This window comes from Schistocerca cancellata, chromosome 7, assembly GCF_023864275.1.
Source record: "Schistocerca cancellata isolate TAMUIC-IGC-003103 chromosome 7, iqSchCanc2.1, whole genome shotgun sequence".
Lineage (NCBI taxonomy): Eukaryota > Metazoa > Arthropoda > Insecta > Orthoptera > Acrididae > Schistocerca > Schistocerca cancellata.
This window is the reverse complement of record NC_064632.1, coordinates 291,995,875-292,023,400: the sequence shown is the minus strand read 5'-3', so window position 1 is coordinate 292,023,400 and position 27,526 is coordinate 291,995,875. Positions and strand designations below refer to the sequence as shown.

General features: G+C 45.0%; 1 protein-coding gene across 1 annotated transcript in view; it reads right to left on the bottom strand.

Annotated features, from left to right (window-relative positions):
* LOC126092476 (inactive dipeptidyl peptidase 10-like) overlaps positions 1 to 27,526 on the bottom strand; it is a 623,654-nt gene that overhangs the window by 208,040 nt on the left and 388,088 nt on the right. The window contains exon 3 of the mRNA XM_049908091.1: positions 8,737 to 8,831. Coding sequence (XP_049764048.1) covers positions 8,737 to 8,831 — 95 coding nt within the window. The remainder of the gene's footprint in view (positions 1 to 8,736; positions 8,832 to 27,526) is intronic.

Below are 27,526 nucleotides of genomic sequence, written 5' to 3'. Positions count from 1 at the left end.
ATAAGTTACAAAGATCGCATTTTATATCAATTAAAAATTCAGTAATTTCTGAGACATGAGTTGTAGGCTCCATCATGCGTGCAAATTTTTTTTTTAAATTATGAACCAGCCAAGTATGAATATCCGAGCGCGGGCATGCAGCATATTACGTACGGGCTACAGCGTTCATGTAGCAATATACTGAACGGTGTTACTCTCTCTTGCATGGTCACACACATCTACTTGATCTCTCAGTTGAATGCGCAACGTTTATGAACTTCAGCGTATATATTTAATTACACTTCATTACCGCTGGACCGCAATATTCTGTAAAATACACTATGACATGAGACCTAATTTTTCACATTAATTTATAACTGCTTATCCAATTTCTGTCTAAATTAATATTCCTTTAATAACGCTAGACTCGTGTAGAAAAAATGTGTAGATAATTTCATCCAGCAGAATTCTGGATATTTAATTAGTTAGCTGAACAGGCCAAGTCCCTAATGAAGTAATGAATGAATTCTATGAGCCTACATTCGTTATAACATTTGAAGCACAAAGTTTAATTCGTTAAAGACCTCCGACAATTAGAAAACATAATTGTAAAAGTGCAGCAAATGTGGTTTAAGTACTTCATCGTTCCTGCTTTCCCTTGTGTGCCACATATCGAGAAGTCAACGTTTATTGACTGCTCCGTGTTCCAGAATAAGATACCAGCAGTAATTGTTCTCCTGATAAGTGAGGTATTCTGATTAGTGCACTTTATTTTGGAATAAGAGGGGAGTTACAATCAGGCTTCATCACGTGTGTTTAACCTAGATTTACAATCGAGCTATACACTGCTGAGCCAAAAAATTACGACAACTGCTCACCATGAGATTGAATACCTTCTGGAGGGGTTGCAAGAATGTGACGCTGTAGGGAAATCACACTGCACAACAGAATTAAAAGCTCACTTTTTCGAAACCCCACCGCGACGCGTAAGTTTGGAATTTGGCTCAGACGTGCCTAAAACGCTTCTCTATAATGGTGCAAAAGAGTGGAGACCTGCAAAGTCACCCTCTGACTCGGCGACACTTCAAATAGACAAGTGTCGACTTCTGCGAAAAAACGCTATTGCTCATAAGTTCATGTAAGCTGTAAGGTGGATTAATGATGTCATATGGGCACCAAATTGTACGACAACCCAGTCCAGCGCAACTGTGGACGTGTCACACGATAAGAAGGTAGTCACAGATCCCCTTTCTTACACGCATTTCACCCTGTCTTTGATGCCTCTGCGATGGAGGTCAGTACTGCGACATCCAGCTTTGAAATCGCGTGGTTTTACTATACAGGGTGCGTCAAAAAATGTATACACACTTTGAAGCGTCATAGAAAATTTATTTCCTGTTCTACAATGTTAAATTTCTAGAAATGGAAAGCTTAAAGTCCAATTGGAAAAATAAATGTACTTTGAAAATGTGATTAATGTTCAAACTGGTGGCCTTCAGCATCAATACATTTCTGATTACGAGTCACCACTGATTCCGTACATTGTACAAAAGTGTCCAATGACATTTCTGCGCACACCGCCTGAATCTCATTCGAAACTGTGTCCAGGTTACGTGGTTTACGTTTGTACACCTCATCTTTTACTGTGCCCCATAAGAAGAAATCCAGCGGCGTGAGGTCTGGAGAGCGTGCAGGAAACTCGATTGGTCCCCTGCGTCCTATCCACTGGCCTGGCACATTGCGATTCAGGTATGCTCGTATGTCCCTATGATACTGCAGCGTGGCGCCATCTTGTTGGAAATAGAACTCATCATTTCCGTATAATGCACGAAGGGCAGGGAATATGGAGTCAGCAAGCATTGTTAGGTACGTTTCTCCAGTAACAGTACCTTCAAAGCGGAAAGGCCCAATGAGTCCCCTTGCAGACAAACCACACCACACATTTACACCAGGCAATTACAGCCTTTTCAACTGTAATGTGAGGATTACCTTCAGCCCAGTACACACAATTTTACCTGTTGACAGTTCCATTGAGTTTGAATTGGGCTTCATCCGACCAAATTATGCTACCTATAAATCCCGGTTCACGTCACATCATCTCCTGAACCCATTCACAAAATTGTAACCTTCGATCTGGATCGCCGTCACTTAGCTGTTGCACCAGCCTTGGAATGTACACACGAAACTTGCCTTTCTTCAGAATGCGTAGCACACTATTAGCACTTACATTACTGTCACGTGCCGCTTGCCTTGAAGATTTTTGAGACGAACGCTGAAACAGTTCCACTATCGCAGTTGTGGAATCATCACTTGTAGCTGTACGAGGTCGCCCTGATCGACCTTTATGCACATCACACACTGTTCCATGAATTTCGAATTTGTCTCATAGACGTGTAATTGTTAACCTCGAGGGTGGTTCTGTACCATACTCACTTCTCCACTGTCTTCGAACCGCAGCTACATTCTCAAACTTCCAGTACCACTTAATTATCTGCTTCCGCGCTTCAAAGCTCAAACGTACGTCCGCCATGTTGCAGTTACTTCCTTGCCATTGCTGCCACCTGTTTAAGAAACATAACATTACTTTCTCAGAGATATTTAACCTTGTACAACGGGAAACAAATTGTCTATGACAGTTCAAAGTGTTATACATTTTTTGACGCACCCTGTATGTGGCCGGGTAAAATATTTCAGACACACCACCGCTCAGAATCAACGCGAAAAGTCCTCAAGGGTGGAGCATAGATCACCACACATTTTGCGCTCCAAAACGACTGTTCGTAGTGCGATGAGCAACACGAAAATGTTCTTGACAACCATTAACGCTGCTGATACCCTCTGAAGTTTCAGCCCTTCTCTAAGTACATTGTGAGGCTACATCTCCACTGAACGTGATCTTACCCTTTTGGAGCGCAGCGCGACCGCACTTCTTGGTTTCGTGTACAGGATGGAACCAGTATGAACTGTTCAGAACCATTCGACGAAATCTGAACGTGATCCTAAGCATTCGGTGACGATTGCTTTTCCCAAATTTCCATTGGGTACACGCGGTTTCATTTTTCACTGTCATTAAGGTCGATAAGTGAGGGGGAGGTTACACCCTTAGCGTCGATTCTGAGCGTTGGTATGGCTGAAATATTTTACCCGGGCACATATAAGAATGCCATGTGATTTCAACGCTGCATATCGCAGTACTGACCTCCATCGCAGAGACATCAAAGAGAGCTGGGCTATGGCGGCCTTCTTATCTTGTGACACATCCACAGTGGCGCTGGGCAGATTTGTGGTGAAATTTGGTGCCAATGTGACACCATACATCCATCTTACAGCTCGCACGAACTTTTGAACTATGGACTTTTTTTCACGTGTGTCGACACCTTGCTGTTTGAAGTGTCGCTGATGGAGACGGCACAGGGCGCCACGCTTTTGTATCATTATAGAGGAAGGTTGTCGGCACCTCTGAGCCAATATTCGAACTTGTTGATGTTGTTGTGGTCTTCAGTCCTGAGACTGGTTTGATGCAGCTCTCCATGCTACTCTATCCTGTGCAAGCTTCTTCATTTCCCAGTAACTACTGCAGCCTACATCCCTCGGAATCTGCTTAGTGTATTCATCTCTTTGTCTCCCTCTACGATTTTACCCTTCACGCTGCCCTCCAATACTAAATTCGTGATCCCTCGATGTCTCAGAACATGTCCTACCAACCGATCCCTTCTTCTAGTCAAGTTGTGCCACAAGCTCCTCTTCTCCCCAGTTCTATTCAATACCTCTTCATTAGTTATGTGATCTACCCATCTAATCTTCAGCATTCTTTTGTAGCACCACATTTCGAAAGCTTCTATTCTCTTCTTGTCTAAACTATTTATTGTCCACGTTTCGCTTCCATACATGGCTACACTCCATACATATACTTTCAGAAACGACTTCCTGACACTTAAATCAATACTCGATGTTAACAAATTTCTCTTCTTCAGAAACGCTTTCCTTGCCATTGCCAGTCTACATTTTATATCCTCTCTACTTCGACCATCATCAGTTATTTTGCTCCCCAAATAGCAAAACTTTAAGTGTCACATTTCCTAATCTAATTCCCTCAGCATCACCCGACTTAATTCGACTACATTCCATTATCCTCGTTTTGCTTTTGTTGATGTTCATCTTATACCCTCCTTTCAAGACACTGTCCATTCCGTTCAACTGCTCTTCCAAGTCCGTTGCTGTCTCTGACAGAATTACAATGTCATCGGCGAATCTCAAAGTTTTTATTTCTTCTTCATGGACTTTAATACCTACATCGAACTTTTCTTTTGATTCCCTTATTGCTTGCTCAATATACAGATTGAATAACATCGGAGAGAGGCTACCACCCTGTCTCACTCCCTTCCCAACCACTGCTTCCCTTTCATACCCCTCGACTCGTATGACTGCCATCTACTTTCTGTACAAATTGTAAATAGCCTTTCGCTCCCTGTATTTTACCCCTGCCACCTTCAGAATTTGAAAGAGAGTATTCCAATCGACATTGTCAAAAGCTTTCTCTAAGTCTACAAATACTAGAAATGTAGGCTATCCTTTCCTTAATCTTTCTTCTAAGATAGTCGTAGGGTCAGTATTGCCTCACCTGTTCCAACATTTCTACGGAATCTAAACTGCTCTTCCCCAAAGTCGGCTTCTATCAGTTTTTCCATTCGTCTGTAAAGAATTCGCGTTAGTATTTTGCAGCTGTGACTTATTAAACTGATAGATCGGTAATTTTCACATCTGTCACACCTGCATTCTTTGGGATTGGAATTTTTATATTCTTCTTGAAGTCTGAGGGTATTTCACCTGTTTCATACCTCTTGCTCACCAGATGGTAGAGTTTTGTCAGGACTTGCTCTCCCAAGGCCGTCAGTAGTTCCAATGGAATGTTGTCTACTCCGCGGGCCTTGTTTCGACTCAGGTCTTTCAGTGCTCCGTCCAACTCTTCACGCAGTATCATATCTCCCATTTCATCTTCATCTACATCCTCTTCCATTTCCATAATATTGTCCTTAAAAACATCGCCCTTGTATAGACCATCTATATACTCCTTCCACCTTTCTGATTTCCCTTCTTTGCTTATAACTGGGTTTCCATCTGAGCTCTTGATGTTCATACAAGTGGTTCTCTTTTCACCAAAGGTCTCTTTAATTTTCCTGTAGGCAATATCTATCTTACCCCTAGTGAGATAAGCCTCTACATCCTTACATTTGTCCTCTAGCCATCCCTGCTTAGCCATTTTGCACTTCCTGTCGATCTCATTTTTGAGACGTTTGTATTCCTTTTTGCCTGCTTCATTTACTGCATTTTTATATTTTCTCCTTTCATGAATGAAATTCAATATTTCTTTTGTTGCCCAAGGTTTTCTACTAGCCCTCGTCTTTTTACCTATTTGATCCTCTGCTGCCTTCACTATTTCATCCCTCAAAGCTACCCATTCTTCTTCTACTGTATTTCTTTCCCCCATTCCTGTCAATTGTTCCCTTATGCTCTGTACAACCTCTGGTGTAATCAGTTTATCCAGTTCCCATCTCCTTAAATTCCCACCTTTTTGCAATTTCTTCAGTTTTAATCTAAAGTTCATAACCAATAGATTGTGGTCAGAGTCCACATCTGCCCCTGGAAATGTCTTACAATTGAAAACATGGTTCCTAAATCTGTGTCTTACCATTACATAATCTACCTGATACCTTTTAGTATCTCCAGGGTCACGCATCGTAATGTGAGGCAGTTACAGTGTTTCGAAAAAGTGATCCTTCAATTCTCTAGCGCGGTGTATATAAGCGGGGCAGAGAGTAACCGGTAATTCGGGACGCAAATGGGGAAAACCAATGACGTAAGGGACCTCGAAGAAACGGAAAATTGTTGTGGTACGGCACCCGGTAACGAGCATCTCGAACTCTGATACTGGTCGGTTGTTTGCTTGCTTCTATCGTGAGCGTTTACGGACAGTGATTGGAGGACAGTGAAACGACGAGTAGATGACATGGTGTTGGAAGTCTACAACACAAAACTTGGAAGTCGGAGGATTGCTGCTCTGCAAAGCAGGACAGGCGGCGATGTTTGGTGCAGTCACATGCGTTCCGGAGTGCACCCTTCTGCGCACATATTGAACATGGAGTTCCGCAGCAGATGACCCTTAAGTGTTGCCATGTTGATCCGAAGAGATCGTCAATTACGACTGCAGTTGGCATGGTACCATCGAGATTGGAACGTGGATCAGTGGAAACGTGTCGACTCGTCAGATGAATCCCGAAGGACGGAAAAAAAAAAGAAATGGAAATGACCGTATGGCGTTAGTGGCTGCGAGTTCCCATGCGGGAAGTTCGGCCGCCAAATGCAAGTCTTATTGAGTGCGACGCCACATTGGGCGACTTGCGCGTCGACAATGGGGATGAAATGATAATGAGGACAGCACAACACCCAGTCCCTGAGGGGAGAAAATCTCCCTTCCCAGCCGGGTATCGAACCCGGGCCCCCGTGTGTGGCACGCCAAAGCGCTGACCGTTCAGCTAATGGGGCGGACCCGAAGGAAGGAGAGAAGGAAGGAAGGAAGAAAGGAAGAGTATCGACAACGAGGTCATTAGAGACGGAGTCCAAGCTCGGATTGTTTCAAATATCAGGAAGAAAATCGGCCGTGTCCTTCCAAAGGAACCATTCCGGCATGTGCCTCGAGCGATCTGGGGAAATCAAGGAAAATTTGAATCTTTGTGGTCAGACGCGTATTTGAACCATCGTCCTCCCGAATCCGAGTCAAGTGTACTAACCACTGCGGCACCTCGCTCGTTCGGAAGAATCGTATTTCTTGTGAGACCATTTCGACGGTTTCATCTGGATGCCTGGTGATCCAGGTGGATGGCTGGTCGAAAAATGTACGCACCACGAACGCAGGCCGATGGAAACTTCCATGGGATGCGCGATAGTAATCGAATGCACCATAACAACCGAAGGCTACGTGAGTGTTATTGCGGATCACCAGCACCCCTTAATATTTGATATCTTCCCCAACGGCGTGGAAATCCATCAACATGATAACTGTCCATTTCCCAATTCCAGAATAGTGTTACAATGCGGAGCATGATAGTGAACTCAGATTTTACGTCTTGGCTACCAAATTCGGAGGAATTCCGAAGGAACACATGTAGGGTCCAACTGGGGGTCTGCTCCTGCCCGTAAACCACCTACCCGGAATTTACCGGAAATGCGTGACAATTATGTAAGCATCTGGTCCCTCATACTTCTGGTACCTTATCGAATACACGCCAAGAAGGGTTGCTGTTTTGTTGCGCTCCAAAGGTGTTAGCCAGGTGGTCATAATGTGTTTTGGCTCATCAGTGTACAGAGACGAGTTTATGATCATATGTAGATGTACACTATGTACGCTATGCTGTTTGGAGTGCAAATTATTAAAACTCAGTTGAAGTTCTCCCCGTTTTGTAATGTTTCTTAACGTTGCACTTATTTTTGTCAAAAGTTTGTCGTAAGTTAAATTCGGTGACCTTAGCGTTGTCTGAGCCGAACGAATCTATCATCACAAAATGAAACATAAAAAGAGCAAATATTAAGTCCTCACCAAATTATTTGTAAGAGTTTATGAAAGCATCAATGTACTGTAATATTTATTTACGGCGTTTCAACGAGAAAGCTGATTACTCATGACCTTGGTGAAATGTAAATGTGACCGTGGATCCTGGAGCAATTAACGAACGTAACTGAAGAAACCACTTTATAAGAGAGGGCAATTTTAATCCTTAGTTCTATTAACAGCCTCAGAATCACCGAAAACGCCCCCACAATAGAATGAATGGATATAGTTTTTATAACCTGGTATGCAATGGAAACAAGCCCTTCTAGAGTGTTCCAATGATTTGAACATCACTACAATAAATGAGAATTAGTACAGTATAAATGTATATGAATAGTAAAATGTGAGGATACTTTGTTCGAAATGGAAGAGAAGACTAACAACACATTTGTGTGTATTGTGTATTTGTATTAAACTGGGGACCTAGAACCGACAGAGAGGGCTTAGTCCCGCTGTAGCCCCTAGTGGTTCACAACCCCACAACAGGCCACAGCAGTCTACCCACCCCACCGCCGTCCAACACCGAACCCAGGGTAATGTGCGGTTCGGCCCCCAGTGCACCTCCCCCCCCCCCCCCCCCCTCACCACGCCACCCCGGGAACGTCTCATACCAGACGAGTGTAACCCCAAATGTTTGCGTGGTAGAGTAATTATGGCAAACGCGTACATGCAGACAGTGTTTGCGCAGCAATCGCCTACATAGTGTAACTGAGGCGGAATAAGGGGAACCAGCTCGCATTCTCCGAGGTAGATGGAAAACCGCCTTAAAAACCATCCACAGGCTGGCAGGCACATCGGACTTGGCCACTGAGCCGCTGGGTAGATATGTGCCAGGGACCGGCACTCATTCCCGCTCGGGAAGCAGCGCATTAGACTGCGCTGCTAGCCAGGCGGGCTAACAACATATTTACTTCTCTGAAACATTTTCTTGTCAAGTTATTATTCTCTGACCTCGACTGTAAGATTTCAGTTTGAAAAAGCACTGATCAGGTTAAATTATTTCTTATTAATGACTTCCAACACACTTTTGTTTGCACTTTTTGAAACTGTTAGCAGAAAGGAAAGATCTGAAAAATTCTCTACCTGTTGGAGATAATACTTCGAACTTTACTGAAACAGTTTAAGATTATAATACGGTGCAGCATACTTACGAATGTGGAGTTGGTCATGATGATCCTGGTAGTGAGATTCTCAGCATTCAACAATGATACCCCTCCATAGTGGTCGCGGAAGACCAACTCGGTATCTGTAAATAAATGTAAGTTACTGTTACATTGCTGTGGAATTCATTTTTTTTAGATACTACATACGACTGATAACAGTGTTTCAGTGGCAGACTTCCAGTAACAGCAACAACGAGAAGCTGCTGCAACAAGGAATTTAGATACAGGAACCGATGATTACTCAGGTTCCTGTAGCTTGTGCTCGAAATACATATATTTTTTGAAGCCCGCTAAGCTGGACTCATATCGTGTCTGTCAACCCTAATGCAACCAAAATAATCACTTCGCTCTATTCAGCCACGATAAACAAATACAAGCAGGTAAGGGAACCCAGGTCGATACCTTGTTTCTTTATTTCCGGAAAGCATTAGACGGTTCAAATGGCTCTAAGCACTATGGGACTTAACGTCTGAGGTCATCAGTCCCCTGGACTGTAATTTCAGAAGGTCATAACTGTGTACTGACAGAGTTGTGACTCAGATTTTTCCACGGGATCGAATGCTGGTGTAACACGCCCGGGGTACAAACGTGGGGGAGTGGGAGGACCCTTTTTAAACGAGATTCTCGTTTCGTACCTGATAGTCCCGCGGCGGTCGTATTGTTCTGCTCCACACTGCCGCTGTATTGCCTGAAATTATGTATTTAAATATGCAAGTGGGTTTAGGGGAGCCACTCAATGTTAAGCACACTTCCCTACGTCCGGTATGAACATCTGTATTCCGAGACGATATGAAAATCACAGGTTGCGCTGTTTACACTCTATAAATAATAAGTGACTATGCAAATTAACTTCAAGATGATTATCTGTCCACAATATAAATTGGACGAGCATACGCGTAACCGACATGTCGCAGGTGATTGTTGATGATGCGGAAGCCGAATGATCGAACGAAAGTTCTTAGGCTCGTCACGCATAGACAGATATCTGGCACCAGTCCTCCTTGACACTAGTAATAATATAACACGGTTCATAAAGTTAATCTTTCAGTTCTCAGTTCTCATTTGTACGAGCGTGCGCGTAACCGTCGCGGCGCGGATGATTTATTGGTGCGGAAACGCGATTACTGAATGCACGTTCTCACGCTCACTACAAGACACTGGCACTTGAATGCTCTCTTTTGTGGTAAACTATATTGCTGATCGACATTAGTTCATTCTGAGAGGCCAAACACGGCGCGGATGATTGATGTACAAATACGTTATCGGAGGCAGTGCTCATTTTTTATTCATTACGCACTTCCCTCTGAATCACTTCCATATTTAATCACTTTACTGTAATAGCACTTGTAGTAACACTTGAACTTCCATAATAACAATACCTCTCGCATGCAGAGCTACCCACAGCACAACATAACAGTTCCGCGTTCCGTGCTCGAATCTGCAAACGCGCTGCCCGCAAAGATACTACTCAACTAAGCCAGCGATATGACAATACGCTTACACAGAGGCTGATAATTTTCGTGTGTGCTTTTTCTTCCCTTAAAATGTGAGGTCAAGTTGGTGAAGAATCCATGTGAGTCCAACGAAGAGATTATGGTGACAGTAGATGACTATTTTGCAGAACGTCCAGAACAGCTCGTTGGGGTGGAATGTAGTCACTGGAAAAATGTGGAGCATGTGCATTGGCCAAAATTGGAACTTTGAAAAAATTGTTATTTTACCTCTAAACGCAGACCAAGATAATACAATTTTGTTCTTGTATGTCCTGGTACGTGTTGAAACTAAGCCTTAGTAGGCACACGGGGTCAGACACGTCTTGCGAGGCTCACAATAACTGGATGGTGATCGGCAGGACGATGGGAAGACGACTGGAATATTCCAGAATTTGAAACACGAACAGCTGCTAGCATGAGTTTTTTAGAAGTAGATACCTTAGGGGTTGCGAAGCAACTCAAATCACTTGATACGGGCAAGTCTTCAGGTCCAGATTGTATACCGATTAGATTCCTTTCAGATTACGCTGATACAATAGCTCCCTACTTAGCAATCATATACAACCGCTCGCTCACCGATAGATCTGTACCTACAGATTGGAAAATTGCGCAGGTCGCACCAGTGTTTAAGAAGGGTAGTAGGAGTAATCCATCGAACTACAGACCTATATCATTGACGTCGGTTTGCAGTAGGATTTTGGAGCATATACTGTATTCAAATATTATGAATCACCTCGAAGGGAACGATCTATTGATACGTAATCAGTATGGTTTCAGAAAACATCAAAACGGCAAATCATCGAATAAAACTGAAGTGATATCAGGTGTTCCCCAGGGAAGCGTCCTGGGACCTCTGCTGTTCCTGATCTTTATAAATGACCTGGGTGACAATCTGAGCAGTTCTCTTAGGTTGTTCGCAGATGATGCTGTAATTTACCGTCTAGTAAGGTCATCCGAAGACCAGTATCAGTTGCAAAGCGATTTAGAAAAGATTGCTGTATGGTGTGGCAGGTGGCAGTTGACGCTAAATAACGAGAAGTGTGAGGTGATCCACATGAGTTCCAAAAGAAATCAGTTGGAATTCGATTACTCGATAAATAATACAATTCTCAAGGCTGTCAATTCAACTAAGTACCTGAGTGCTAAAATTACGAACAACTTCAGTTGGAAAGACCACATAGATAATATTGTGGGGAAGGCGAGCCAAAGGTTGCGTTTCATTCGCAGGACACTTAGAAGATGCAACAAGTCCACTAAAGAGACAGCTTACACTACAGTCGTTCGTCCTCTGTTAGAATATTGCTGCGCGGTGTGGGATCCTTACCAGGTGGGGTTGACGGAGGACATCGAAAGGGTGCAAAAAAGGGCAGCTCGTTTTGTATTATCACGTAATAGGGGAGAGAGTGTGGCAGATATGATACGCGAGTAGGGATGGAAGTCATTAAAGCAAAGACGTTTTTCGTCGCGGCGAGATCTATTTACGAAATTTCAATCACCAACTTTCTCTTCCGAATGCGAAAATATTTTGTTGAGCCCAACCTACATAGGTAGGAATGATCATCAGAATAAAATAAGAGAAATCAGAGCTCGAACAGAAAGGTTTACGTGTTCGTTTTTCCCGCGCGCTGTTCGGGAGTGGAATGGTAGAGAGATAGTATGATTGTGGTTCGATGAACCCTCTGCCAAGCACTTAAATGTGAACTGCAGAGTAATCATGTATATGTAGATGTAGATGGAAACACACTGATGGCTGACTGCTGTGAAAAATGGAAAAGTACTGAAAATGCAAACAATGGCAGGTGGAGCGTCAGGACGCAACACGTTGGATCATGCACGTAGACACAAACGTCTCGCGCGCCCATTATAGGGTTAGTCTAATAGTTGATGATTTCACCGTCAACGACATCTAGAAGGATGCAGATAGTTTGTACTGGTCTCGGGTGTGCTGCTGAGGAAGGAGTTCCCGGAAGTTTAGATTTTGAGCGCCGTACGGAAATGAAATATAGACCGGCGGAATTGCCGAGAACAAACAGCTGGAAGCTTTGAATGGGTGAGCTTTGGACGAATATTAAAAAAGTCCCGTTTCCATGAAGAGTCGCCCAACTGCTCTATCGTACGTTTCTTTGCAATACTTTGCCTAACCCAACAGGAAACGTTCCACTTGGTGTTCGATGACAGCTATGGTTTCAGAATAATGATATACAGTCTCACTTTGGAATGAATGTGCAAAACCATTTAATGACTGGCCATGGTGGTCCAACGTTCTGGCCTCCACTTTTCCTAGACCTTAATCCACTACATTTTTATTTGTGGGGACACTTAAAGGAACAAGTTCATAGTATTCCACCTATGGATGTACACAACCTAATATAATTATAACTAAGACATAAATATTCACTTTTTAAAAGTCATTTGCAGATGTCTGGCTCGGTGATCCCATGATAAAGCGCGTGGCTGGGAACCGAAACGTCGCTGAATCGTATCCCTGTCGGACCGCAGAGTACCACAATCCACCTTCAACCTAGTCACCTCTCAGCGATGCGAAACTTCTCCAGTAACGACACGTGGTGCGGATTACAGTAGGTCCGCTTTCTCCAGTAGGATTACTACAGGTTAGAGACACGGAAGTCGCCGAAGTGGCATCCAATTGAAAGACTTGCACCATGCCTTTGACACAAACGGTGTCATTATACGGGGAAAGAACAGGTATCAATTTACGTCACATTGATATCCATATTTTCAAGGTATGCACCACCTAGGATATTCGGATGACTTGTACCATTTGCTCTAACAGCTAATTGCTGCAAACGCTTAGACATTAGTGACATTCCTGTGTATGACAGACGCTAGAAAGTACTAATTCTTTTACACACTATTAAAATATTCTTTCACATAACTTATTTGTTTTGTCATCTTCATTCACACGGTGAATGATTTTAATGCCTGATACTAGGAAACAAAATTCATTATTTCTTCTCCTTGCATGTGCGAATCTTGTATTACAAGGGTCATAGAAATTTGTGTTTGCTCCCAGTGAATTGCCGTATTTTACAGACTATAAGATGCACCTTAATTTTCAAACAATGTTTTAAATAATATTTTTAACTTTTTTGTCATTAGACTGCAGAGCCTGATTAAAAATATTGTTAGTTTATAAAATCGAACTGACCTTTAGAATCCCTGAAAATCCTGAAATTTCTTCCAATTCATTCTTCTTCTTCCTCTTCATCGTCATCGTTGTCCTCTTGATATATACGATAGTCTTCACTGCTGCACTTTTTCAACGATTTAACAATAACGACTTCTCTCATGCTAGACCACAACTGGTTTATCCATTGACAACTGTTTGATTGGAGGTCGTTTCAAAGCTCCCTTCGGCGTAAATTTATGTTGGGTTTCATCCATCGCCCATTTGTTTCTTTTCTCTCTCATATACACTTTAAAGGGATTATTTATCGAGACATTAAGAGGTTGCAATCGTGGAGTAAGTCCTCCCGGAATAACAGCAAGGTCTATATTTCCTTGCCTCAATTTCTCTGTCACATAATTTTTCAAATCACGATTAAATTGGTCTAGCACAAGAAGAGAACTCTTATTCAATAAAGCAGTTTTCCTTCTCTCCCACCCTTTGTTAATCCATAATTTCGTATCAGCCTTGTCCATCTAGTGCTTGTCATGTACGTGAAAAACAACATCTGGCGGTATTTAAGAATGTTTTGGCATGTTTTGCGCTTAAAAATGGTAGTTCGAGTAAGGTTAGTACCGTCATCACAACATGATAGGACAACTGGTTAACTGGTTGTTACAGTACAGTTTTTTTAGCACCTTTCATGGCAACAGTTCTGTTGTTCTCGACATCAAATATCAGAGGAGTTTCGTCCATATTCGCTGTGGTGTCACCACCAGACACCACACTTGCTAGGTGGTAGCCTTTAAATCGGCCGCGGTCCGTGAGTATACGTCGGACCCGCGTGTCGCCACTATCAGTGATTGCAGACCGAGCGCCGCCACACGGCAGGTCTAGTCTAGAGAGACTCCCTAGCACTCGCCCCAGTTGTACAGCCGACTTTGCTAGCGATGGTTCACTGACTACAGACGCTCTCATTTGCAGAGACGACAGTTTAGCATAGCCTTCAGCTACGTCATTTGCTACGACCTAGCAAGGCGCCACATTCAGTTACTATGTCTTCTGAACAGATAATATTGTGAGTCATGTACTGTCAAGAGCGACGTTCATCATTAATGGATTAAAGTTAAGTATCAAACTAATTTCGTCCTCTTTCTGAATTCTAATTCCTTGTCATGTTCCAGACCTCACGTCAGTATAGTCCTTCCCTCCTCACGCCAGCCTGCGTGAGCTAAAACGCGTGCATTTCGGCCTCCAATAGTAACGCGGTGTTGGCTCTTCTGCCAACACAACATTCGCTATTTGGCTTAGTTCCACACTGGTTTTCTTTCGATGTTGAATAATAAAGCGATGGACAGATAATACTTTCTCTTCATACTCTTGTGGCATTTTCGGAGACATTTTGGTTTTGGGTCACATGCTAAGTCCATGACGCTTCATAAACTTGTAGCATCAACAACTCCATCCTTAAAGTCTGTTAAGCTCCACTGTAGGGTTAGCTTACGAGTATATATTTCAGTCATTTTTGTATTAATTCCAGTGCCATTTTGATGGTGTCCTTACATCCATTTCAATATGTCGTCTGTTACTTTTGGCTTTTTTGCCTTTAGTCGTCTATTTGCACATTTAGTCTTCCTCATTTTCTGTTGGGGAAGTGCCGGAATGCCGCTCAGCTGCTCTCTTTCTATGCTCCTCTGCATATGCTATTATTTTCAATTTATATCATGAATCTTTCCATTCATTCCATTACGAAACTAGCTACTAACAAAAATATTGTAGTGTTACCAATAACAAAAATCACTTTCAATTCAAGTTCGCTGCACTGCAGACTGCAATGACGCTCACAGTTAAGCAGTGTTCTGATTTTGTGATGGAGGGGCGAGATGGAGACAGTGTTAGCAAGACTGTGAATCTCCGCAACTCACTTTCGTCGCACTGCTGCACTGGTGCTGCTGCCAGTTGAATACAATGTTGCCATATAAAGATACGTTTCCCGCGGCATCGAATATGTGGCCATTTTTAAGATTGGGGGTAATTTTAAATTAAACACAGGACATTTGTATATGAATTTCGAATATAAGACCAGCTGAATTTTGGAGGCCATTTTTCGAAAAAGAAAGGGCATCTTGTAGTCCTTAAAATACGGCACGTACGGTAATCGCAACAAGTTGCTACTTGAAACTTCCTAGCAGATTAATACTGTGTGAGGGACCGAGACTCGAACTCGGGACCTTTGCCTTTCGCGAGCAAGCGCTCTACCGATTTTTTTTTCTGAATTTTATTTTTATTGTTTATATATATATATATATATATATATATATATATATATATATATATACACTCCTGGAAACTGAAATAAGAACACCGTGAATTCATTGTCCCAGGAAGGGGAAACTTTATTGACACATTCCTGGGGTCAGATACATCACATGATCACACTGACAGAACCACAGGCACATAGACACAGGCAACAGAGCATGCACAATGTCGGCACTAGTACAGTGTATATCCACCTTTCGCAGCAATGCAGGCTGCTATTCTCCCATGGAGACGATCGTAGAGATGCTGGATGTAGTCCTGTGGAACGGCTTGCCATGCCATTTCCACCTGGCGCCTCAGTTGGACCAGCGTTCGTGCTGGACGTGCAGACCGCGTGAGACGACGCTTCATCCAGTCCCAAACATGCTCAATGGGGGACAGATCCGGAGATCTTGCTGGCCAGGGTAGTTGACTTACACCTTCTAGAGCACGTTGGGTGGCACAGGATACATGCGGACGTGCATTGTCCTGTTGGAACAGCAAGTTCCCTTGCCGGTCTAGGAATGGTAGAACGATGGGTTCGATGACGGTTTGGATGTACCGTGCACTATTCAGTGTCCCCTCGACGATCACCAGTGGTGTACGGCCAGTGTAGGAGATCGCTCCCCACACCATGATGCCGGGTGTTGGCCCTGTGTGCCTCGGTCGTATGCAGTCCTGATTGTGGCGCTCACCTGCACGGCGCCAAACACGCATACGACCATCATTGGCACCAAGGCAGAAGCGACTCTCATCGCTGAAGACGACACGTCTCCATTCGTCCCTCCATTCACGCCTGTCGCGACACCACTGGAGGTGGGCTGCACGATGTTGGGGCGTGAGCGGAAGACGGCCTAACGGTGTGCGGGACCGTAGCCCAGCTTCATGGAGACGGTTGCGAATGGTCGTCGCCGATACCCCAGGAGCAACAGTGTCCCTAATTTGCTGGGAAGTGGCGGTGCGGTCCCCTACGGCACTGCGTAGGATCCTACGGTCTTGGCGTGCATCCGTGCGTCGCTGCGGTCCGGTCCCAGGTCGACGGGCACGTGCACCTTCCGCCGACCACTGGCGACAACATCGATGTACTGTGGAGACCTCACGCCCCACGTGTTGAGCAATTCGGCGGTACGTCCACCCGGCCTCCTGCATGCCCACTATACGCCCTCGCTCAAAGTCCGTCAACTGCACATACGGTTCACGTCCACGCTGTCGCGGCATGCTACCAGTGTTAAAGACTGCGATGGAGCTCCGTATGCCACGGCAAACTGGCTGACACTGACGGCGGCGGTGCACAAATGCTGCGCAGCTAGCGCCATTCGACGGCCAACACCGCGGTTCCTGGTGTGTCCGCTGTGCCGTGCGTGTGATCATTGCTTGTACAGCCCTCTCGCAGTGTCCGGAGCAAGTATGGTTGGTCTGACACACCGGTGTCAATGTGTTCTTTTTTCCATTTCCAGGAGTGTATATATATATACATATTGTTTAGTTTTGTTGTGTAATTGATCAGAGGCCTTCTGCGCCCCGCTGGTAATATGTTGAGTCACGTCTTCTCGAAATTGATGTGTTCCGTTCAATTGTTCAGAAATGTTCATTGGTTCAAACAGGAAACCTTCTCCTCTCTTGGCTTAACACATTCCAGCTGCGAGGCGGGTCGTGGAAAGCACTCCCAAGGAAGTTAGAGAAAAATTGTCTGTATTTTGGGTGACGGACAACGACATAATGACGGTCATTGAGGTATGTCCAAAAATCGAGTATAGAGTCTACAGTTTGTCCAAATAGTTAGTGAATGGCATGTCGGGGAATCCAATTCACAGCATTGGTTTTTGTCCGAGGAAAATAGTCACGTTCCGGAAATAATAATGAAAGGGGAGTAATCCGATCCGGAATGTCCCGCGTTAGAAAAGCCACAATATGACGAACCAAGTTCCAAACCTCCGCCGCCGGTCCGCAAACAAACCGATGTTCATCATTGTCTGGCACTCCACACGTGGAACGTAGAGGTGATTGGGCGAGGTAGATACGATGAAGGCGAAATTGGTTGATTTGCTTACCATTGACAGTTTGGTACCAGACAGATTGAACATTCGTGTCAAGGTAACAGGCGAACACCGGGCGCCATACATGACGCCAGTCAACCTGGGGGAACTTTTGTTCAATCGGGTTAGGTGGACGACCTAATTGGAGGACATTGTATACTGCCTTTGTCTTGATTAAAAGCTGTCTTGGTAAGGTGAGGCGTAGATAACTGAGTTCAAGAAAGAAGTATCTTATATAATGGAACTGGGCCGGAACATCCGCGATCATCACTGGGGCTGACAGTGAGACCGGCGAATATGCCGACAGGAGGAGACTAGTGAGGCTCGTTGGGCAACGTGTCCATACCGTCATCTGGGAGCTGACAAATAGGGCGCGAGCTCTATCCGGCACGTGAAACAGACCTATTCCACCTCGTTCACGGGGAAGAGTAAGGGTTGCATAGTTAACTTTGAACAACAGCCCAGGGATGACGAAAGATGCCATCGCTGCCAACATGCGACGTGCCACAGTAAGCGGGAAAGGTAGAACTTGTGCTACATGGGGAACTCGGGATGCGATATAGATATTGACATATCGAGCTCGTTGGAGAATATCTAGGGATCGAAGGCGATGGTCCATAAGACCTGCTCTGATCATTAAAAGGAGGCGTCGGCAGTTGATGGTGGCTGAACGCTGGAGATCAGATGAAAAATCTATTCCCAAACAGCTAATGGTATCAACGGTGGTGAGAGGTGTAACGCACTCCACGGGATGTCCCGTGCCAATGAACATAACTTGTGACTCACGTACGTTTAAAGAGCTACCCGATGCCTCACCATAAGTCGCTACCCAGGTCAAAACAGCTCTAACCTCGTCGGCATTACCTAAACAGATGACTACATCGTCCGCATAGGCCGTGCAACAGAATCGGTAGCGATCTATGGACAACCCTACCAAACGTTGTCTTAGTCCACATAGCACGGATTCCAAGGAAAAGGCATACAAAATCGCTGATAGAGGGCAACCTTGACGTACGGATCGACCTATTGTTATCGGAGGAGTGAGTCTGCCATTGTACATAATCCTGGCTGAGGCACCCCGCAGAAGGCGCATCACTACCGTGATAACGGGGACTGGGAAACCCATATGGTGGAGAACGACCGTAAAGAACGAATGGTCAACCCTATCAAAAGCTTGACTAAAGTCAAAAGACGCAAGTGTCCCAGAGGGCGTTGTGCCTGGATAACGGCGATCCTATCCCTGTAGCGGTATAAAGCCGTGCGGATATTATTATCCCCTCCCAAAGATGCTTGGTCTGGCGACACAACATATCGGGCAACGTTTTTAAGTCGTGCCGCCAAAAGGCGAGTGAAGATTTTCATATCACTGTTAAGGAGGGTGATGGGCCAATAATCACTGATATTGTTGCCACCATGCGGTTTATGTACAGGAATAATAATTCCTTCCATGAAAGCGTTCGGCACAGGTACTTCCGGAGACATCAGTTCCCGACAGATGGAGGTGAAGGCGGACTCTAACAAATCACGGAAGGTGCGATAAAATTCGAGGGGAAGACCGTCGGGTCCTGGGGAGCGATTGATGGATCCTGCCCGGATCGCATCACGGACTTCATTATCAGTCACCTCTGACATCAAGTCAATCGCCGCATCTCCTGGGATACCACCGAAGTTGAACTGTGAGACTTCCTCGATCAACTCTGGGGAATGTGGAATTGCGGCGTAGAGCTGCTGGTAGTGGGCGTGAAGCACATTCCCTATTGCAGATTGGTTTACGTAGCGACGCCCTTCTTGGTCTGTTAGGACGTGAATCAATTTTCGGCGTCGATTTTGGCGTTCTTGGATGATATGGTACATCGACGGATGTCCATGAGGTATGCGATCAGCAGTACGAGATCGTACTATCGCTCCTTCCAAATGCCTCCGCATGAGATTGGAGATTTGGACCTTAGCATGGTTCATCCTTGTATGGCGCTCAGCGGAGGCCGGCATCGTGAAGCATTCTCGTAGGACCCTGTAGTAAAAGTCCATAGTGCTCTTCCTCCAGGCGACAACATCTTTGCCATACCGGATCAAAGTTTTTCGAAGAGCAGGTTTTGCACACTGGATCCACCAGGATATGGTAGACGGATACGTGGGACGGCGTCTATGTGATCCATGTGTCTTCTATTAAAAGTCGACAGTCAGGTGAATTAAGAAGTGCCGTGTTCAGTTTCCATAAACCACGTCCGTGCCATACTGCCTGTCTTGTGAGAACAACATCACAGAAGTAAGCCTCATGATCTGAGAAAGTAACAGGCCAGATTTCAGCCTGTCGAATGTGTTGAATTAGGGATCGCGAGATGTCAATGCGATCCAGTCGGCTAGAGGAGTGTGCAGTGTAGTACGTAAAGCCCAATAAGATCACCGTGAACATGTCTCCACGTGTCAACAAACTGTAGCCGCGTGACGACTGTTTCCAGAGCTGCGAATGGTGAGTGACGCGGCAATTGATCCTGAGGTCGCTGGGTGCAGTTGAAGTCTCCACCCTAGACCTAGTCATCGTGTGGTCCCATAAAAAGGGGTGTAACTTCATTCGCGAAGAAGGCATTGCGTTCACGACGGTAGCTGGAGCCCGACGGCGCATAAATGTTGACGATGCGTACACCAAAGAGAGTAAGGGCCATACCTCTGCCGTTGGAGAGGTATAGGACATCTTCGGCAGGAAGACCTTCTCGTAAGATGATGGCAACACCACTACCGGTGTCCGAAGCGGGAGAGAGATGCGCCGTGAAGCCATGTGGTGGTGAAAAATCGGCGACATGCACTTCCTGAAAAAGCGCAATATCTCTGTCCACATCATAAATCATATCACGGAGCAGCGCTAGTTTGTGGGGCGCACGAATGGTCGCGAGGTTAATCGTTGCGACACGATAATGCTTGTGTTGGAGTCCCACAGGCACAGGTGGGGCTCCTTCTTCAGGAGCGAGAGGTCGTCGATCTTGCCGGTCCGCTGAAGAGGTCGCTATTGTGGAGAGTTTTCGGGCGCGGGCGCAACCGATGGGGGCGCCCCAGCATCAGCACCGTCCACCCCAGTCGCTCCGATCTCCACGTCGTCTGCCCAGGAGACTGATACTGCGGTAGGGCATCGGCTGTGCACATCATCCACGTGGAGAGGAGACGTAGTTTTCGGCTCAGCGGATAGGCTCTCTCCAACGTCGACCTGTGGGGGCGACGGCGCCAGTAAGGAGGGGTGTTCGTTGCCAGTGGTCGCCTGTGGCGGGTCGTTCGCATCAGCCTTTTGGTCATCAAAGAGCGGTTTGTCGTCCATCTTCGGGTCTGCATCCCTGGTATCCATCCGTAGAATGGATTCATCAGGGGGCGTACGGCTACGTTTCTTTCTCTTTCGTGTCGACCCCTGTTTTCGAACATGTCGTTCAGAGTCTGATTGCGGGTGGCTTTCGTCTGACTCCGGACCAGTCTGAAGGAAAGCAGAAGTAGGTACCACTCCCGTATCAACGTCCATCTCAGTAGCAGTTTCAGCCACAGTGCTGCGAGGATTCGGCAGGTCAGGATCTGGCGTCTGTGGCACCTCAGAAGGAATCTCAGTAGCGGTTGCAGCTACCTGATCAGACGACGTCAACGGAGCAGGAAGACCCTGTGTAGAGGTGCTACCTTCCTGGGCAACCTTGGCATATGTGACAGGGATCTGAGTGATCACCGCTGGGGACGCTTCCTCGCCGACCGGCGTCTGGATCAGGCGGCGTCGCATGCAGGCGGATCTGACGTGGCCTTCTTGTCCACAACCCGCACACGTTCGGGGATGGCCGTCGTACATGACAATGGCTCGCACCCCGCCAATTGTCAGGTATGACGGTATATGTTTTTTCAGTTCAAGTTTGACCTGACGTACACCATTAAGGACATGGTAGGTCGTGAAGGTTTGCCATTTTTCCTCTACGTAACCGTTGGCGTTACCGTATGGTTGTAACGCAGAGACAACTTCGTCCTTCGGCACTTCAAAAGGTAGTTCAAACACCCTAATCGTGCGTTGACCGTACTCTGCGAGTTCAAGTGTTACAGCTCCGACGTGACCATCAGAGTATTTGAACTTAAGTCCATTGGCATGGCGGCGAATAACATCTTCACACACCTCGGTGTTTGTCATTTTAATATAAACGACACTACTCGTGATCGAAAAATGAATTCCGACAACGTGGTTAGGATCTAAGCGAACTTCTTCACGTATGAACGTTTCAACTTCATGTGCACGAGGTCGCGCATGTTCAGCTGGGGAGGAAACATTAAGGGTCGCACGGCGGTAAGCGCTCGACATGTTGTTCACGGTGGACGGACGCAAGCCTTAAAGCTACGACGCGGAAGTAAACAACGCCGGCAGCGGAGCACTGGCCGGCGCACGGGGCCGTCCGCACGCTGCCACGGCTGAGAGCCGACACCGACTGAGCTACCCGAGCACGACTCACGCCCCGTCTTCACAGCTTTAATTCCGCCAGTACCTCGTCTCCTACCTTCCAAACTTCACAGAAGCTCTCCTGCGAACCTGCAGAACTAGCACTCCTCGAAGAAAGGATATTGCGGAGACATGGCTTAGCCACAGCCTGGGGGATGTTTCTAGAAGAGAGCGCTTGCCTGCGAAAGGCAAAGGTCCCGAGTTCGAGTCTCGGTCCGGCACACAGTTTTAATCTGCCAGGAAGTTTCATATCAGCGCACACTCCGCTGTAGAGTGAAAATTTCATTCTAAGTTGCGACTCATTGCCTCGGAACTTTTATTTCCGCTTGAGCTAGCTTTGAAGCTACTATAGACTCGTCATTAGATGGAAATATTTAAAGAAACATAATTTCGCTGACCACGTGCAACCGTAGCTAAAATTTTGCAGATGTCGTAAAATCAAAAACGTTATTTGATTTTTGTGAGACTTCCAACGAAGAAACACTAACACAACAGGACCAGTGTCGGTATTCGTATACTTTACGATCCTTACACGTCAGTGTCTTTTGAATACTTTCTTCAAGTTGGGTTCCTCTACATTCCCATTGAGCCGCCAACTTACATTACGCGGAAAGACCACAAAGATAAGATAAGAGAGAGTAGGGCTCGTACAGAGGCATATAGGCAGTCATTTTCCCTCGTTCTGTTTGGGAGTGGAACAGGGAGAGAAGATGCTAGTTGTGGTATGAGGTACCCTCCGCCACGCACTGGTGGATTGCGGAGTATGGATGTAGATGTAGATGTAGAAAGGAACCTGACGAGCATTCGAACCACAGCTCCATGGTGGATGTGGGTTTCACGGCCCAGCAGGACACCCATTGAGCTAGATGGCTGCTAGGGTAGTGTGAGGAGATACATGATCCTCTGTACACTCAGATGCGCTGTACGGCGTGACAGTGGCTCCAGCTCTTCGTTTTCATACAACTGTTATCAAAATGCACGCTATATGACTTTGCTAGATAAACTTTTGCGTTGAATCTGGATGAAGAAACGTTTGTCGACCTCCAAGTGCGTCACTTTTTCTTCACCCTGTATATTGTTCTTCCCGGAGGTCAATAGTGAAGAAACCTTCGAAGGTGTTAAGCACGTAAGAGAAACAAAAATGCTCACTGCTTAAGCACATCGGACAATGAATTAGTCATCTTCAGACATCACGCTAACACCTCCTCTAGCCTTGACAATGGCGACAATTCGGCGCGGAAAAGTGCCGTCAAATATCTTCAGATATGCTACACTGAAGCGCCAAAGAAACTCGTATAGGCACGCGTATTCAAATATAGAGATACGTAAACAGGCAGAATACGGTGCAGCGGTCGGCAGGGCCTATATAAGACAACAAGTGTCTGGCGAAGTTGTTAGATCGGTTAGTGCTGCTACAATGGCAGGTTATCAAGAATTAAGTGAGTTTGAACATGGTGTTTAATAGTCGGCGCACGAGTTATGCGACACAGCGTCTCGGAGATAGCGATGAAGTGAGACGTTTCCCTTACGACCAATTCACGAGTGTACCGTGAGTATCAGGAATCCGGCAAAACATCAAATCTCCGACATCGCTGTGGCTGGAAAAAGAACCAACGACGAGTAATGAGAATCGTTCAACGTGACAGAAGTGCAATCCTTCCGAAAATTGCTCCACGTTTCAATGCTGGGCTATCAACGAGTATCAGCGTGCAAACCATTCCTTTACTGCTTGCTCAATATACAGATTGAATAACATCGGGGAGAGGCTACAACCCTGTCTCACTCCCTTCCCAACCACTGCTTCCCTTTCGTGCCCCTCTACTCTTATAACTGCCATCTGGTTTCCGTAAAAATTGTAAATAGGCTTTCGCTCCCTGTATTTTACCCCTGCCACCTTCAGAATTTGAAAGAGAGTATTCCAGTCAACATTGTCAAAAGCTTTCTCTAAGTCTACAAATGATAGAAACGAAGGTTTGCCTTTTCTTAATCTAGCTTCTAAGATAAGTCGTAGGGTCAGAATTGCCTCAACGCAAGAAATTCCGCACAGATGGTCCTTCGTTGCTCTTTATGTTCTGTTAGGCAAGGGCCCAGCGGGCACACACCTTTGAGTACCCCAATTGGGGGAAGACAGTGTCAGCACTACCAACAGAGAAGCCCAGTTGAGCAGCAACGAGTTTGGTTGTGATCCGTCGATCACCTCGAACGAGTGTGTCCGCACGTTCCAACACTGCGGGAGTCACAGCTGTGCGCGGCCGGCCGACACGCTGGAGACCGGAGAGTTTTCCGCGACACAGACGAAATGGTGACAGACGCCTCGCCCAACTACTCACAGTGCTTTTGTTCACTGCCAGGTCTCCATAGACATTCTTCAATGAATATTGGCGATGCTCTGGTTTTCCGCCAAAAGAAACTCAATGACAGCTCTGCTTGGAACGCACCTTTTGAAGACACCGTATAGCGCCGCCATCTACGGGAACTTCATTAAACTATAGGCGCCGAAGCGGGACTATTCCACTGTGCCTCACAACAAATTCCGCATTATTTGAAACGAAATTGGGTGAGAAAATGAAGTGATGCATTACTTATTGAACGCCCCTCGTAAACATCCTGGTTGATATTAGTGACAACCCGAACGTCCAATACAATTTATGGTACGAAAAACATCCCGACACTCACAGAATCATCCCCGGTTCAGCTACATCCTCCACACGTTGCAGATTAAATGCTTCATATGGCCCTGGTACACAAAACGCCTTTTATCATTTGAAAGGAGACAAAATTGCGGTTGTCGTTCCACACTCCACGTCCCAGAACAGCTAACGTCCAGTTTCTGCATTTTCTGACAGTTTGAGAATTTGTGCCGGCCGCTGTGGCCGAGCGGTCCTAGGCGCTTCAGTCCGGAACCGCGCTGCTGCTGCAGTCGCAGGTTCGAATCCTGCCTCGGGCATGGATGTGTGTGATGTCTTTAGGTTAGTTAGGTTTGAGTAGTTCTAAATCTAGGGGACTGATGACCTCAGATGTTAAGTCCCATAGTGCTTAGAGCCGTTTGAACCATTTTTTGAGAATTTGTGTTCGTGAATAATGAACAACTTTCTGGAACAAAGTGTACGACTTCAGTCTTTACAAAGGTAGTTCTTAGTCTTAGTATGGATTCAGAGAACTGAGCTGCAAGTTTGACAGAGAGATCATGTTTTTCATGAAAAATTGCATTAAACAGTAAATGTGTGCAGCAGTAGCAGTCAGTGTGTCCAGTTTTTTCAAAAGGCTTTTGCAAGACGTTTTTTAACTAACACCACAAATCTACATCTACATCTACACACCGCAAGTTACGTTATGGTGTGTGTCTCCTTCTCCCTTTTTCTGGTCCGCGGGAAGAGCGATTGATGGTAAGTCTCCGTCTGAGCCCGAATCTCTATCATTTTACCTTCGCAGTCTTCAGTCTTTACACTTCATTTGCTTAGGAGGAAGTAATATATTGGTCGAGTCTTCTACGAATGTAAGCTCTCTGGATTTTAACAGTAAACTACACCAAGATGCGCAACGCCTCTCTTGTAGCGTCTGTCACCGAAATTGGGTAAGCATTCTCGTGACGCTTTCGCGCTTTGCTAAAGAAACTGTAACGAAACACGCTACTTTTCTTTGGATCTCTATTCCCTGTATCACCATTATCTGGTATGGATCCCAGACGACAACCAGTACTAAAGTACTGATCGGACGAAGGTTTTGTAAGAGACCTCTTTCATGGGTGGACTACAGTTCCTGTGGATTCTTCCAATAAATCACAGTCTGGCATCTGCATTACTTGCGATTAGTTTTACTTGGTGGTGCCATCTTAAAGCGCTCCACTCGCATACTCCCAGATATTTAATGCATCTGACTGCTTCCAGTGGTTGTTCTCCAATCGTGTAACCCTACAAAAATGAATGTTTCTACCTATTCGTGCGCAATAGCTACATGTGTTTACGTTCAGAGTCAGCTGCCAATCCTTGCACGAAGCGTCGATTCTCTACATGTCTTCCTGTGTTTTCGCTGCACTTTTTTAGCTTTGAGACTTTTCTGTATACAAAAGCATCATTCACGAAAAGCCTCATGTAAATCCTGACGTTAACTACAAGGTTACTTATATATATATCGTGAAAACTAACGGTCCTAGAACACACCCTTAGGGTGCACCCCAAGTTTTATGTCTGAAGATTTCTTCCCGTTGAGAATGACAGGCTGCTTTCTATTTGCTACGAACTCTTGTAATTCAGTCACATATCACATATGTTCCACAGGCGTTTGTATTTTTCAAATAATTTGTATTACATTATTTTGGAGAAAGAATCCTTTAGTTGATGAGGTACCCCAAAATATGACATCGAATGGCATTATGAAATGTAAGTCAGAAGTGTATGCCAGCGTCTTACTTTTACATCACACATATCTGTAACAGCTCAATCAAAGGTTTGGTTAGGTGTGTTAGCAGTTCTGTGATATGCTCCTTTTAACTAAATTAACTAGTTTTGGGAAGAAAATAAAAATAAATCGAACTGCTTTGCATCAAGACGGGCCCACAATCTCAAATAAGTAACAATTTGCAATGCCAAGAATTAATCACTGTAAATCTTTTCTATCTGTATATCGTTACATTTTAAGAAATAAACGTGTTCTAAACTGCATAAGGTGAGTTTTTTCATAATGTTTTAAATAACAGTGAAGTGGCTAGAAACTTTTAATAAAGTACGCGAAAACTTCAGTAACATCTCTTTCTGAGCCTAGCTTTGATTTTGTATTTATCGTGCGCAAATTAAAGCTGCTTTCGTTATTTTGCAAAAACAGACATAATGTCTTATGGGATAACAGCAATCAGTGATTTTATAATGTTACTTAAAATCCGTCTTGATTGCAAATTTTTTTATTATTCATATGACCGATTTCGGTTCATTCAGAACCATCTTCAGATCGGATATTTCAGTTACAGGAGTAACCCGTCCAAATCCAGCAACTTTCACATGCTACGCTTTCGTTATTGTTGAAAAATTATTAAGTCACAGAAGAAGTTGTAGAGGTCATAAGATGGAACCTTCTGGGACAGCACACATTACTAGTTCCATTTCGGCTGAGGTTTTTCAAACTTTAATAACAGTGAAGTACTTAAAAATTTCATCAAGCTATCATTGATTTTCTATTTATTGTCATGTTTTAGCGTGTGCAAATAAAAGAAACTTACCATCTGGTTAGGTTAGTGGTGAAAAGTCATTAATTTACAGAAGAAGTTACTGAGTCGTAAGGTGGAACCTTGCCGGACACCACAGATTAATAGTTCCAATTCGGCTGAGTTTATTCACACTTCAGTACCGGTGAAATGGCTAGAAAATATTTAAGTACTTGAAAA